Raw genomic sequence first — 14,468 nt, forward strand, 5'->3', positions numbered from 1 at the left:
GTACGACGACTTTAAAAAATAAAGTCAATGGTGTAATTTCAATAAAATGGTTAAAAGGTAAGTGGGCTTGCATCAAATCGGTATAGGTACTTTTGGATTATTCGTTAAAATTCATCCAAGATATGATGAAAATTGAAGTGGCTTTCCTTACTATGACGGAAAACAGGACTAAACCCTATATTATGCTAATTTCGCCAAAATCATATGGATTTAATATAAAACAATCACTAATAATTGATTGAGATCAGGCGATATAGTGTTGTTCATGACACGCAAGTGCCATAGGACACTAATGCGACTAATTCAATCAACGAAAGCATTTTACTGAATCAGCCTCGTTCACTTGGTTTGTTTTGGCACGCAAATTCGCATTTTTGTTCTCTTCTTCTGACTAAGTGGTTTGATCCACTTTTTTCACTACCGGCAACGACACACACGCGTTGATGAATGAAGATATTTTTAAATAATTCAAACAGCTGAGGTAATGTTCTTACTGTGTTAGTATTTATTACGACTCTTTGCTCAGTTTCTTCATAACGAATTATTTTCATCACATTCATACGAAAGCAGCAGCTTTCGTACTCCACTACTCTAGCAGTTTTCTACGAATGTACCTAAGTATGTTAAAGTTCGCCTCCGACGGATCGGCATCTTGCTTCGACATGAAAATGTTATATTTCGATCGAACGGCGGCGTCCTCTGGACCCCAGTCCTGCAGCGGGCTAAAAATATTCTTCAGTCTTTGGTGGGGGTTTTCGGTCGATGTGTCCTTGAACCAAGCATAAACAGCCCAGACGGGAAGCTGCAGCACGGCAACGGTATACAGACACCATCCGAAAGCTGTTGGAAAAATCCAGTTTTTTAGTAATTTGTTGTAGGTTTGAAGGTGACTAGACATACCATTATAACCCAAAGGAATTTCTTTGGGAACGTAATTTACAATACTGAACAGTAATATGACCATGACAACTAGAGGTGTAACAACGCCCCAACAAATTCGCCAGAATAAACCGGTCCTCTTTTCAAGCATAAAGTCAATATCCTTACACACTCTATCGACGCCATAAATCCAGGCAAATGTTATCAGCTCAAACACGGCCAACGTTAGCGTAACGAACGTAGCTCCGTAATAGTCCATCACATCTAATATAAATAATCCTCCTGGCGTAAGGTAAACCAGTCCAAAGCAGAACCCAACGAACGCCACCACCAGAACCACTTTCCAACGCTTCCAGTGTGGATTATGATCGTGAATGGCGGTAATCACCGACGTTACTATGCCGATCAGTGTCCCGACTCCCAGCAGAAACAGCATAAAGAAGAATAAAATCGAAAACAGCTGCGGCATAAAATCGAACTTCGCTATGGCATCCGGGTACGTTTCAAAGGTTAGCCCCGGGCCGCTTTTGACCACTTTCCGAATATCGGGCTGTTCGGTAACGTGAGCCAAGTGCCCGATCACGGCGAAGACGATGCACCCGGCAATCATGGATGTGAAGGTGTCCAACCAAGTGATGATGACGGCATGTCTGAAAATAAAGCTTTAAGTTTAGCTCCTAGTGCTGGCAGCAGCGGTTGGATTCGAGATAATCACCGATATATGTCATTGTGGAAGTTGTTGAAAGATGAATATACGATTAATCCACCAAAACAGATTGTTAGAGAGAAGAAACATTGCGTTACTGCTTCGTACCACACTTCAATGGTTAACAGTTTGGACCATTCGGGAGTGAAAAAGTACTTAATACCGTTCCATGCTCCCGGCAGAGTAACCGCACGGATCAGTAAAATGAAGATTATGACGTACGGGAATATGGCTAGAAAGTAGGAGAACTTTCCTGAACTCTTGACACCTGCGAAAACAGAAGAGTAGTTTACAGGTTCATCAAGCCTGTGTTTGAATGGTTACCTCTGATCAAGACTGCAATAATACACACCCACGCAACAATAAGACATATTACCAACTTCCAGTCTGGTACTCCGATTCCATTGTCCAAAGATTCTGCTTTGTGTAATACTGTATTCCTAAGGGTACAAGTGCGCATGATAAAGAATACATTTAATCGATGATTAAAAAATCTTACCTAAAATACATCTCCGCCGAAGTCTGAACTGTCGTTCTATTTCCGATCGAAGCCACTCCGATAAAGTTCGAATCCACGCAATCCAACCAATCCGGATCGCATTTACTCCATGGCAAATCAGAGCTGAACGATGCGACAAGGTATCGAACGGTTATGGCCAATATTGCCGCGTAGTACGTGATCACAGTGAATATGGCCATCGTTTGACCGACACCGATTCCTCTCATTGCCGGCGCCAGATCGTACACTTTGACGCATCCCCGGTTCGAGAATTGACCCATCACCATCTCCAGATAGTAGATCGGCCGACCGATGATAAGCAGCACTATCAGGTAGGGTATCACGAAGGCTCCTCCTCCGTTGTTAAAAGCTGTGTAGGGAAAGCGCCACACGTTGCCGAAGCCAACCGATAGTGCGACGCAGGATAGCAGGAATTCGATGTTTTTGCCCCATTTTTCTCGCGTCGATTCAGGAGGCTCATTACCAGTACTGATACTAAAGTGATTAGTCACTCCATTGGATACAACGCCATTCTGTCGAGAAATAAAGAAGCAAAATTCAGATCGACACAATTCACGGCGTGGAAGATAAGTGCTTATTTTATATCGCTGCTCATTAACTTATCAAATAGTAAATAAGCGGATATTTCTTGCGATTACCGCAATGAACCTGGTTTCTCGATAGTTCGAGCGTACAAAGTGTTTTCTCATACCCGAATGATCACGGTCACAAATGTCACGAACTTGCAATAGCATCTGCTGCGCTGCGGATCCGTTCACCCATTAGGCACCACTTGAACGGCGCAGCATAAAAAGACACATTGAGCTGCATTTTCTGTTGCATCATTCGCTCATAAAAGCGAACAAAACAAAACATAGAGAGCACAGTTGAAAACAAACCTCGCTATCTGGCTCCCCTTCCCTCGCGGCCGGAGCGGTACGCGTCCAACATTCTAACCACGACAACAAATGCCGCACTGCCCGCCGCCGGCCAGTTGCATAACGCATACCTACCTGGCGAGCAGCATCATCATGCTTTACTCTAGACATGCCGGCTGCTCGCAGCAGTTGAGGAGGAGCAACATTAGCTGCTAGCATGCGTTGCGATTAGGATGGTTCACATTGTGTGCAGAATTTAAATCAATCTTCCCATATATTGAAACTTGATTGGCTTTTCAAAGTCAGAAATTGAAAGATGACGAAAAATGATATTATTGTTATGTTTAAACTATTATTTGGCTGCTGGGCATTTTTCCTAATTATCATTTTTATGTTTAAACTTTTATTTGACTGCTGGGTATTTTTCAAAATTATCGCATTAAATGGGGTATGGGGGGGAGCGTTCTAGAATTTCATGAATTTTTTTAGGCTGGCATATTGGTATAGTTTTCTAAAGCAGTTGATATAGTTATGCTCTACATTATCGCTCTTTTTAGCGCGGACATGTTCACCCAATGCACTATTTTTCGTGCCAATCTTTAGGAACTATCCTTAGCCCCCTGGATACTTAGCCTAGTCTTTAGGTGCTTAGCTCGCTACACCCCAAATTCCACCAGTAGTTGCTAGTGGTTGCCCATTTTTGTAGGAAGACTAAGACCACTGCAACCATTATTTTGATCTACTATGGTTTCCATTGCTAGAGTTTCTATCAGCTCGTCCGTGGGGGTCATCGGTGGACTCTAGTCATCTAGTCTAGTTTTACCACAGAGTTTTTACGGTCGATCCCGATTAGCACTAAGTACTCTCTTTTAACAGCATTCAATACTGCCTAGATACTTGTCTGGATACTGCTGCTTGATCTCGTTGTAGACGTTGTTTCTACCTTTTACCCTCCCCCGGTAACCAATAAGCATTTGTATAAGCAGTAAATCAATCGTTTATTAGCATGCCTGGCGTTTCATACTGCAGGCTGCTGTTTATTAGCCTTTTGACTGCATAATTGTTGTAAATTGGCATCCACAATTCTATTTAAATTCTTCTTATCGGTAACTAACTGCAAATAAGCATTGTCAGCAATATAAGAGCAGTAAAGTAGCCGTATATTTTGCCAAAATAGCATTTATGTAGCATTTAAGGCAACTTAAGGCAACTTAAATGCTTATTGGCTTGCATTTAAATTGCATTGGAAATGCTTCTTGGTTACCTGGATCGGTTACTACCAGGGATGGAAACTATCATTTAAAATCGTTACTGATAACTATCAGTAAACATCAGTAATTTTACCCAACACGGCATTGAAGCAAAAAAGAGGAAATTGTAATATTACAACTGCGTTATTCTTGTAAGTTTATTTTGTAATTTACCAGGCAGGCTTCAGGGGGGCTCGCGCAACAATGGACCAGAATTTTACCATCCGACAGATCATGCCGAAATGTCGACAGTACGGCTTGCGCACACATCACATCTTTATTGATTTCAAAGCAGCATACGCTACGGTCGATCGAGACCAGCTATGGCACATAATGCACAAACACGGTTTTCTGATAAACTGACTCGACTCGTTTCAGCTACATTGGAACAAGTAATGTGTTTCACGCCCGTCGGTGACATACTCGAGATCCTTCGAGACGCGGCGAGGCTTGAGACAAGGTGTCGGCTTATCTAACATACTGTTCAAGATCGCTTTTGATGCGGTGATCCGGCGATTGGACATCAAAACGAGAGACAATGTTTTCGTCAAGGGTAGTCAACTCCTAAACTTTGCAGATGACTTTGATATCATATTCAGGAACCTTGCGACGGCGGAGGCAATCTACGACAGACGGAAAGCAGAGTCTAGGAAGACTGAGTCCAAATACGTGAAAGGAAGATGTTCAAGGGGAACAAATGCGTGCCTTCCACAGACGGCAACCGTTGCACAGTGGTTTGATTGCTCGGAATCGTGAACTTTTTTAATAACTTTATCATAATGTTTTTGACGTAGGACTACATCTTACGGCAAGTTTTGAGATAGGGTATCATTACAAAAAATCGAAAAATGCGAGCGTCACGAAAAATGAAAGGTTTTGAGCGCTAATAGCTCAGCGGTTTTCCGATCGATTTTCAATATTCTTACACCAATCGATTGGGAAATCTTCTAAGAATTGACCCAAATAAAGAAAAGTGTGGACTCTTGATGTTGAACTATTGGAAAATTGAAAATAATGAACCTATGTTTTACCAGAATTCTCGCTTCGTGATTGGTTGTTGGAAATGACGTCATCAAAGTAGAAACGCGTTTTCACGCTTCGGTTTATAATTCAGTCAATTTTCAATAGATTTCCAAGATATTTACACCAATTGATCGGAAAATCGATTAAAAATATAGAAAACTATTGATTTTGTTTTTGAAATTGAATTTGAAAAATTTTTGTTTTTGAATTGATTTTGAAAATTTGAATTATTTTCATATTTTTGCCTTCCCTCGTCAGTGCTTCCCTAGCACGGATGACAGAAATATATACGATATAAGCTACGGGTCAAGCTTCCTTATGATTGTATTTAATTTACGTCTTATAGAATCCGATCGAAAATTGTTGAGCTTCAGCTGTTGCTGCTTCTGATAAGGCAACGAAGACATGCAAATTCACCAAGCGAGGTGTTGAAGCTAGAGCACTCGTTTCGCTGCCGTGAAGAAATATCTGGCTGCTGAAGTTCTGGAATTGACCGGAAATATGCTGCTCGCGACAACGAAACGATCAGAATTATCGTCACTTGCAGCTGGCCATCCGCAACAATGAAGAGTTGAACAAATTGCTGTCCCGTGTCGCCACTCCTATGAGAAATGTCTTTCCGAACATCTAAACTGTTTTGTTGCTGCCCAAGAAGACGGAAAAGAAGGCTTAAATTTCCAGCATATCACGTCGAAAAACCATTCTTTTAAAAACGAAACATATGTTCACGAAGATTTAAGGAATTTTCACTCACTGTTTTAATTCTATTTAATTTAGATTGATCTAATTACGTATGTAGCTTGTATACATGAAGAATCGTATTATTACATACATGGATGTATCCTACTATCGCTACAAAGAGACTTACGTGGTCCTACGTCACCTATGCGGTCGTGTCTTGTGCACAACCCCTCTGATATTTTTTCAATATGGCGTCTTCGGAAGAATTTCTGTATATCAATAGAAGCAACAACTGGCGGTTAGTATTAGTTCGGAACTCAAACACAGGTGGCGCTGCAAAATTTAACTTTGTAATTTGATGATATAGAGCAATAGTACGTTCTAGAAAGTTTTAGATAATCTTATTATGAAGCTTTTTGCAGAAAACATTATTCCTCTAAGTATCACAGTTTTTGAGATATTAGGCGTCTTTCATGACGGACCCCCATAAATCGGAGGTTTCACTGTAGCTTCAAAACTATGTGATTTAGGGAAAAATAATGTTTTACAAACATTTGCATCTATAAAAATCACACTCTTTTGCAGAAGAAAGTAACCACGTATCTTCTATACAGAGCAAATTGATGAACGATTTAGGTAAAAATTAGCCATATTTCGTACTACCATACAATAAAAAGTTGGAAAAACTGGCGACCGAGATATAATTAAAGTGAAAGTACATTCAAAACTGATCTTAAGTGAACTTTATAATGAGGTTAGACATTAAAAACGATAGACTTTCCAATAAACGGAGCAAATGGTAGACAAAGTAATGAAATCATATGTGTTTCATAGTATCATAGAGTGGAGTAAGACGCGAAGGGGAAATAGCGGAAAATTAGACGAAGCAAAGTCATTGAAGCAACACTTACAAGGTTTGTAATTTATTTCGTTTCACCAAGCTAAGGAATCCGTGCGTTACAGCAGTTTAGTGTGCCACCATCGCTGGTGGAATTGCGTTATTGTTAGATACAAGTAATGTCTCGTCCACGTCTACTGTAGTTAACAAACGAATGAGAAGTTTAAATAGGTTTCTACCCGCGACGGGGATTTCCGTGATTCGCACCTCCCCTTTCATCACAGGCCAACATCCTTTTGTCTTTCAGCCACTTATACATCTGTTTTAGATAAAGTTGAAAATCTCAGGCGAGCGAGTATGAGAAGCTTACTTCACGCAAGCCTACGACAAACAACTGCTGGTACTGTGTGCATACATTCTGCTACCTATACACTCGCGAGTGTTCAGCCTCATAGCAACTTTCTGCACATCGCGCCCGCCAATCCAAAGCTCACGAGCTGTCAATAGATCGTGAGCACGAGCGGAACACTAGGATGTTTGGATACGGATTTTACTTTACTTCTTTTCTTCTCCAGTTTTTACCCTCGCTTACACACGCGGACTTACAAGTGTGCGGGCCATTGCGAGCGATGATAGGTATCAACTGTTGGGTTGCAATGACGAGCGTAAGCAACGACCATGGCTGATAACTAAATAGCAAAGCAAAGCAAAACAAAGCCTAGGTGCTACAATCCGGTGTCGAAACTTGACCTTCTGTTTTTTTATACGACAGACTTCGCAGCCAGCTGTTAGAGTGCAGGACAATTGCAGGGCCAGTTGCTAGGATCCTATTGACACTAACAGCCTTTCCCAGTCGGAATTCGAACATATGACGACTGGCTTATTAGCCTAGCATTATACCTCGAGGCCAACTGGGAGGTGATAACTATATACACTATGGCAAAAACTTGTCGCAGTGCATGAGAATATCAGAAAAGAAATCCGAAAGAAATGCTCATATATGTGTGTGTTTGCTAGAAAAAAATCGTGGGAGAAAATTGGACCACACGAATGCGGGCTACACAACACTTCGTTTCAGTTTGCAAATTCTCATAATACAAAAAACAAAGCATTTTCCTCATTTAGACATATCTACCCCTCCTCCTGATTATCTCACCTCGGTCAGCAGCCCTTTTGTCTACAGCAACTTGTACGTCTCTCCGAAGATAATGAAAGAGAAACAAAGCCTTCCTTATATTGTTCTACTCCCGTAGTTGTGACTCTCCCATCTTTTCACACGCTCTTCATCTTATCTCCCAGCAACTTGTACAACTTCTAACGGTCCAAATGCAAGATATTATTATTATTATTTAATATTTGAGAGGTTTTCAGCCTGCGGTTGGTTCGCCCTTTAATGCAAGATAACCGCAGCCACTTTTACATATTTGGACCTCCCCCCCCCCCCCTTTTTGTCAACCCCCTGTGCTGATTCACTTATGTCAAGAAACATGTACGCCAAGTTTGATGAAGAACAGTCAAGGCGTTCCGGAGTTATGGCGCAACTCGTTTACTTTTATATACTTAAATATGTTAGAACCCCACATGTTCAAAGTTGATTTATTTGAGATAGACCAAAATCCCCTCTCCAATTTTTTGATATTATGCACAAAAAATCACGATCTTTCAAACGCAATCGACCGATTTTAATTCTGCTTGCATCTTTCTAAGATACTAACATTTAAAAACAGCCTATTTTTATCACAAAATTCAATATAAGTGTAAAAGTAAAGTAGATAGCCAGTTCTTTTTTCATCAAAAGTTGCGTCTTATTGAGTCTCAAAAGTCATCTGAAAAAGTGTTTTGCGAGATATGCTAAATAAAAAAGTTATGGAGAAAAATCGCAAAATAGCAGGGTGACTCAGGAAAATTGCCCTAATATGGAAACGGTTCGAGATAGAGGGATTCTGTCTTCTGCAATATTACTCAAAATACTTCAACATGTAAAATTTCTGAAGTGAATTTCGCTCTACCTTTATCTATTACTGGATTTTGGTTAATTTAAGAGTGAGTGTGTGTGTGTGTGATACAATCCATCGCCCGCTGACCGGCAGCGCTTTTATGTAAAAAAATTATTTACATCTTTTTGTTAGAAAGTTTGTCTTCCTAAATGCAAATAATTTTAGTCCTGGAGATAGAATTGTTCATCCAACGACCCATTTCTAGAATGCCTGGATATACACGCACATTCCGAAGTCGCCTTCATAAACAATAAGCCCCGCATGGATACTTTTACATATCCACACTTCCAGAATAATTTTCATTATTCTAGCGCGTATTTAATTTGACAAAATCATAGTTATAATTTGAAACAAGCAGCATGGGAAGCTGATTTGAAATAGTTCTCTTCCATACATATACCGTTTAAGTTCTATTTTGGAGATATTGCATTAAACACGAATTCATTCAAATTATCCGCTTTTATAATTTTAATCAAAATACAGCCGAAGAGAACATTTCGGTTGCTCAGCTACACATTTCAAAACTCTGTTTAACTATTTTAATTCTGATGCATAACAGCATCATCTGTACCGCAGCGCCAACTACATGTCAATCGAAACCCATGTTCGTCAATAAACATCGAAAATAATTGGCATCTCGAATTATTTTTTATGGGGTTTCTATGACATGTCATCGGAAACTACTTTAAGTTTAAAAATGTACTTATCCGTGCTTATCCTTTGTAAATCAGTGGGATTAGGAAGCCATTAGCACTAAACAACACACTCGCGCAAACTGCAGAAATAAATACTAAGTTTTAACACTGAAAATTTCGAAAACAACGGAGCGATAAAATAAAACCCGATTTAATCCACCTAGTGGTGAAAGGAACCTTTGTTATACGGTCTTACTTGCTATTTGAGATACAAATCGACACGTCTTCGGAACATAATTCATCTATTGGTTATCGTTGCGTAGTGCGTTGGTTTACATAAAATTTTTGAAAATTGAAAAAGTTTACAAAATTTGAACAAAATAGGAACACTTTTAAATTTTGATAGATCCTTTTTTCATGAAATGGCTGAGTAAGGATAAGTAAGTTGTTATTAATCTGAGTAAGTGCAAATAAAAGTAAGTTGTAAGAGGAAATCTTATCCTTTAGCATATACATAGTCTAGTAAAGGTCTAGTTTATAGGTTTTTGAACTATGCATAGTTTCCTGTAATGCCATTCTATTTGAATCACATCAATAGAGTTTTCTTGAATAATCTTCATCAATTTTTATTAACTCACGCTGTTGTATTTTATACAACACGTGTAGGTTTTTTAACGCCATATTGTTATAAAGTTACAAATCGTTGTTTAACTAACGTATATTCTTCAACAAACTTATTGTGAGCAAAATATCATAATTATTCAATGCATTAATAATTTAAATTGTTGGGAAAATTTATGCAGAAAAACTATCAGCAAATGTAAAATGTTTAAAATGTATCCGTCTGCTGGTAGTCGAGTAATTAGAAGTCAAAATTAGGGTATTCTTTATAATCAAAGTTCTACAGTTCCTAAACAAGCAAACATACAGGTATACTATTTTCAGCAAAGTTGTGTATTTTTACTATTTGTATAATTTTGTAGTACATGAAAAAGTCATACAACAATTACAAAAAGAGCAAAAATAGAAAAACTGATTTTACAAATTCATAAATAATAAATAAGATCTTTCTATCTTCGCTAAAGAGATAGAAGGTTACTGTCTTTAGCAAAATTTCTTGTAATAATATGCTCTATAACTTTGCAGAACACATCAATGTGTTATATTGACACTGAAGAAAAATATTTTTTTTATTTTACTTTTAGGGGGATTAATAAAAATTTAAATTCCACCAGACGAAAGAGCTTTCAATTTCAAGAAACTCTTCCAAAGGTTCGATAAACCTAAAACCAAGTTTTCCCAGTCAAAACTCTAGTGCACACGTTTTCTTTGGTTTGGGGCTATTGTGCGCGCGAGTAACTGTGTTACAAAAGTTGGCGCGAGTGTTCGACGGTTAATATATTTTAACCGGTAAAACCAATTCTTATGAAATTTTGCATATATATTCGTAGTGTCAAAACCTCTCGTTTCATATTAAAATAATTGAAATTAGGTAAATTATCTTGGTTAAAATCATTATAAATTATTGTTAATTTTGGTGGGGTGTATACGGTTGCTCATAACTTTCAAATTAAACGTCCAATCAAAAAACCATTCAATAGTGATCTATTAGGATATATTATCTTTCGAATGAGACTAATAGCGCATAAATCGGTTTGGCCATCTCTAAGAAACAGGCGATAATTATTACCTTGTCAAAACAGGTTTTTTAAGGCTAACTTTTAAACTACTTGTTTGTTTTCAATTAAAAATTCCTGAACAATTTACCTTTAATAAGGGCTTTCATTTGATACTAAGATCGATGAAATCGGTCATGTAGTTTCGAAGAAACCCGTGTCACGTATTTTTCACATTTTTGCTTATAACTTTTAAACGAAACGTCGTATCACGAAGCAACTCAATAGTGATCTACTAGACAATAACACCTTTCAAACAAAAGTAATAGCGAACCATTCGGTTCAGCCATCTCTGAGAAACAGGCGATAGAAAAAATCATTACATACATACACACACACACACACACAGACATTACTCAAATCGTCGAACCCTATCGATTGGTATATGTGACTTGGCCCTCCGGGCCTCGGATCAATTTCGTGTTTTTCGACCAATTTTTAAACCTTTGTTATAGTATAACAAAGGTAAAAACATCAATTCTGAACCGGGCTGCCAGAACTCCCCAGATTTTGGTTAATTTAAGGGTCACCCTAAAATACCTCATGCCAAAAAAAGTGGCATCCTGAATTAAGATTTTGTTGCTAACACGTAAATAGTCTAAAATCAACGACAACTGAGTAAATAATTTATTCCACCTAATTTGGCTTTCTGGACCACAGTGCACTGTCATTAGCATTACAAAACCATGGAAATTAGTTGGAATAAACCAGCGAAACAGCTCAAAGTAACTAAAGTTGAACCTTCCTACGAATTCCATGTCTGTGCTGCATGCACACCTAGTAGCAACTGGTTTAATTGTTGTTGAAATACAAATGCTACATAGTTAAATACATCATCGTTCGATCATTGCTCGGTTGTTATTTCCATTTGTACGCCGCACCGTGGGATGAAACCCAAATCTAGGCGGACAAAAGTAATTACGCTAAAACCGTTAGTCCTAGGTATATAGTATGTTCAGAATAAATTTGTTATTAAAACTTTCGCATTTTTTGGTGTATATGAAATTAGGTTGACCATCACAGTAAGCGAGTGCAAAATATAAACTTTTTTATGGCTTAAGTTAGCTGAATAAAATGTTCAGCAAAGTTAAAGAACATTTCAGCAAAGTTAAAGAACATTAAATTCTAAGTAACTTCGCCAAAGAAATTGAAATTCTATTTCTTATGGTTAATGGGCTGGAGCTATTTAAAGTTTTTTGGTCGGGGTGGACCTAAAAAATCCGTTTTTTCTTTATATCTTCTTTCGTGTTTATTTCTCACAAATCATGCCTTCTGAACGCTTTCACACGCATGGAAAACGCACATTTTGTTTGAAGGAATCAAGTTGCTATCTCCTTCGGTTCCGAAGCTACAAGCATTTTTTCTAAAAAAAATATGACTTTTTCAAATGTCAATAACGTAAAAACTGCTCAAAAGCAGCAAATCAAATTTTGTATAAATGTTTAGTAATATATTGACCTCCGAAATTAGTTGAGATCACATCGGTCCGGGTCGGCCCTTTTTTGCTAGACCGTATTGAATACCCAGGTAACCAATAAGCATGTCCAATGCAATGTAAAAGCAAGCCAATAAGCATTTAAGTTGCCTTAAATGCTACTTAAATGCTATTTTGGCAAAATATGCGGCTACTTTACTGCTAGCCCTCTTATAGTGCTGACAATGCTTATTTGCAGCTAGTTACCAACAAGAAGAATTTAAAAAGAATTGTGGATGCCAATTTACAACAGTTATGCAGTCAAAAAGCTGATAAACAACAACCTGCAGTATAAAACGCCAGGGATGCTAATAAACGACTGATTTACTGCTTATTTTAATGCTTATTGGTTACCTGTGTATTGAAGTAAAAATTATCGTTTTACTTACCAAAATCACAATTTTTACGTAAACAGAATGGATTAAAAAAGCGCAAATAAGTCTAAATGATTGTAAGGTCGGTTGACGAGAGATATAACTTTAATTTCTTTGGCGAAAATACTTAAAATTTAATGTTCTTTAACTTCGCTGAACATTTTATTCAGCTAACTTAAGCCATAAAAAAGTTTATATTTTGCACTCGCTTACTATGATGGTCACCTTAATTTTATATACACCAAAAAATGCGGAAGTTAAAATAACAAATTTACTTTGAACATACTATACGGTTTTAGCGTAATTACTTTTGTCCACCTAGATTTAGGTTTCATCCCACGGTGCGCCGTTTACTAGCCCAAGTTTTTTCCCGGTTCGGAATGCTGCTCATGTTAGCCGGAATTGGTTCGTCTGATTAGTTCAGATATCACAGAAATAAGAGGATGAAAAAATATGCACGCGCACTTCACAGCGATGCAAATGGAAAGTCGGTCAACTGACTCATCTGATACGGTTTGCGCCATTTACAAAATAGGATTTAAACTAAAACTTTCGGGATGTCTTGCAAATCTAACTTACTCAATGTGTATAAATTTAAGAAACCGGTAGTGATTTAATATTGGTCTTGTTAAAGTAACGCTCGCAAAGGATTTCACGGTGAAACGTTCCCGATTTGTCTGAATTCTTCGAGGCATAGCCGGAAAGTGAAACCAACGGGTGCCTTTTCCTGATTTTACAAGTTTTATCCAGATTTTTCCTGCGAATCCGTATCTAGTGCGAGACTAATCCAGATTTTTCCGACTCGCATGCACTTGGATTAGGACGCGAGGTTCAAGAAAAGGCCTCCGCGTATTCATTTTCTCTCACACCAATGTCTGATCAATCAGGCTAGGTTTTCCCCCTAATCAACTGGTTTTTTTTTTAAGACACTTTGCAGCTTAGATGGAAACTATGGTATGAAACTACGGAAATTATACTCTCTATTAGGCATGGTGTTGCTTTAAAGAATGTTTAATACTGATAATGTACTGAAACCAATATTTAAGGAACAATTAGTTAGTTAGAGTCGAAGATGAAAAAAATAGTTTACCGAAAAATTTAAAACTTAACCACAACACATCAAATGGCTAGATAGGAACTAACCTCTGGGGAGGAACCATTGCAGACCACAGTGACATCCTCGACTCTGCATCGACCAACATCATCCGCGGTATAAGCTTTATTATCCATTTAGGTTGCTGCAATTTGTGCAACTATCGGATATATTAACGGACACAACAGCTCGAATTTTTGTTTTTTCAAGATGATCACGTAAACGACGTCCAGATAACACTGATAACTAACGATTAAATTATTTGTAACCGTTCAGGAATTGCGATCGCACGTGCTTAGAGTCCTCTTTCCAACAGCCGCCGGGATCTGCGTGTTCGTAGAAACTCGGCCCGTGCCACACATCACCGCGCAAATTTGAACGAAAAAAATAACACCAGAACGTTGCCGATCGGAATGCCCGCTGGAGCAAGACTGATTCACCTGCGATTCATGCGATGCCGCGCGC

General features: G+C 38.3%; 1 protein-coding gene across 1 annotated transcript; it reads right to left on the reverse strand.

The window, feature by feature from the left end:
• Positions 1 to 586: 586 nt before the first annotated feature.
• LOC128735561 (sodium-dependent nutrient amino acid transporter 1-like) lies at positions 587 to 14,195 on the reverse strand. The gene is made up of 6 exons (XM_053830044.1): positions 14,054 to 14,195; positions 2,085 to 2,617; positions 1,910 to 2,025; positions 1,595 to 1,853; positions 901 to 1,529; positions 587 to 840 (listed from the first exon to the last, which is right to left on the reverse strand). The coding sequence occupies exons 1-6, from the start codon at positions 14,138 to 14,140 to the stop codon at positions 587 to 589; spliced, it is 1,878 nt and encodes a 625-aa protein (XP_053686019.1). The 5' UTR covers positions 14,141 to 14,195.
• Between the last annotated feature and the right edge of the window lie 273 nt (positions 14,196 to 14,468).

Source organism: Sabethes cyaneus, chromosome 2 (assembly GCF_943734655.1).
Source record: "Sabethes cyaneus chromosome 2, idSabCyanKW18_F2, whole genome shotgun sequence".
In the NCBI taxonomy this organism is placed as follows: Eukaryota; Metazoa; Arthropoda; class Insecta; order Diptera; family Culicidae; genus Sabethes; species Sabethes cyaneus.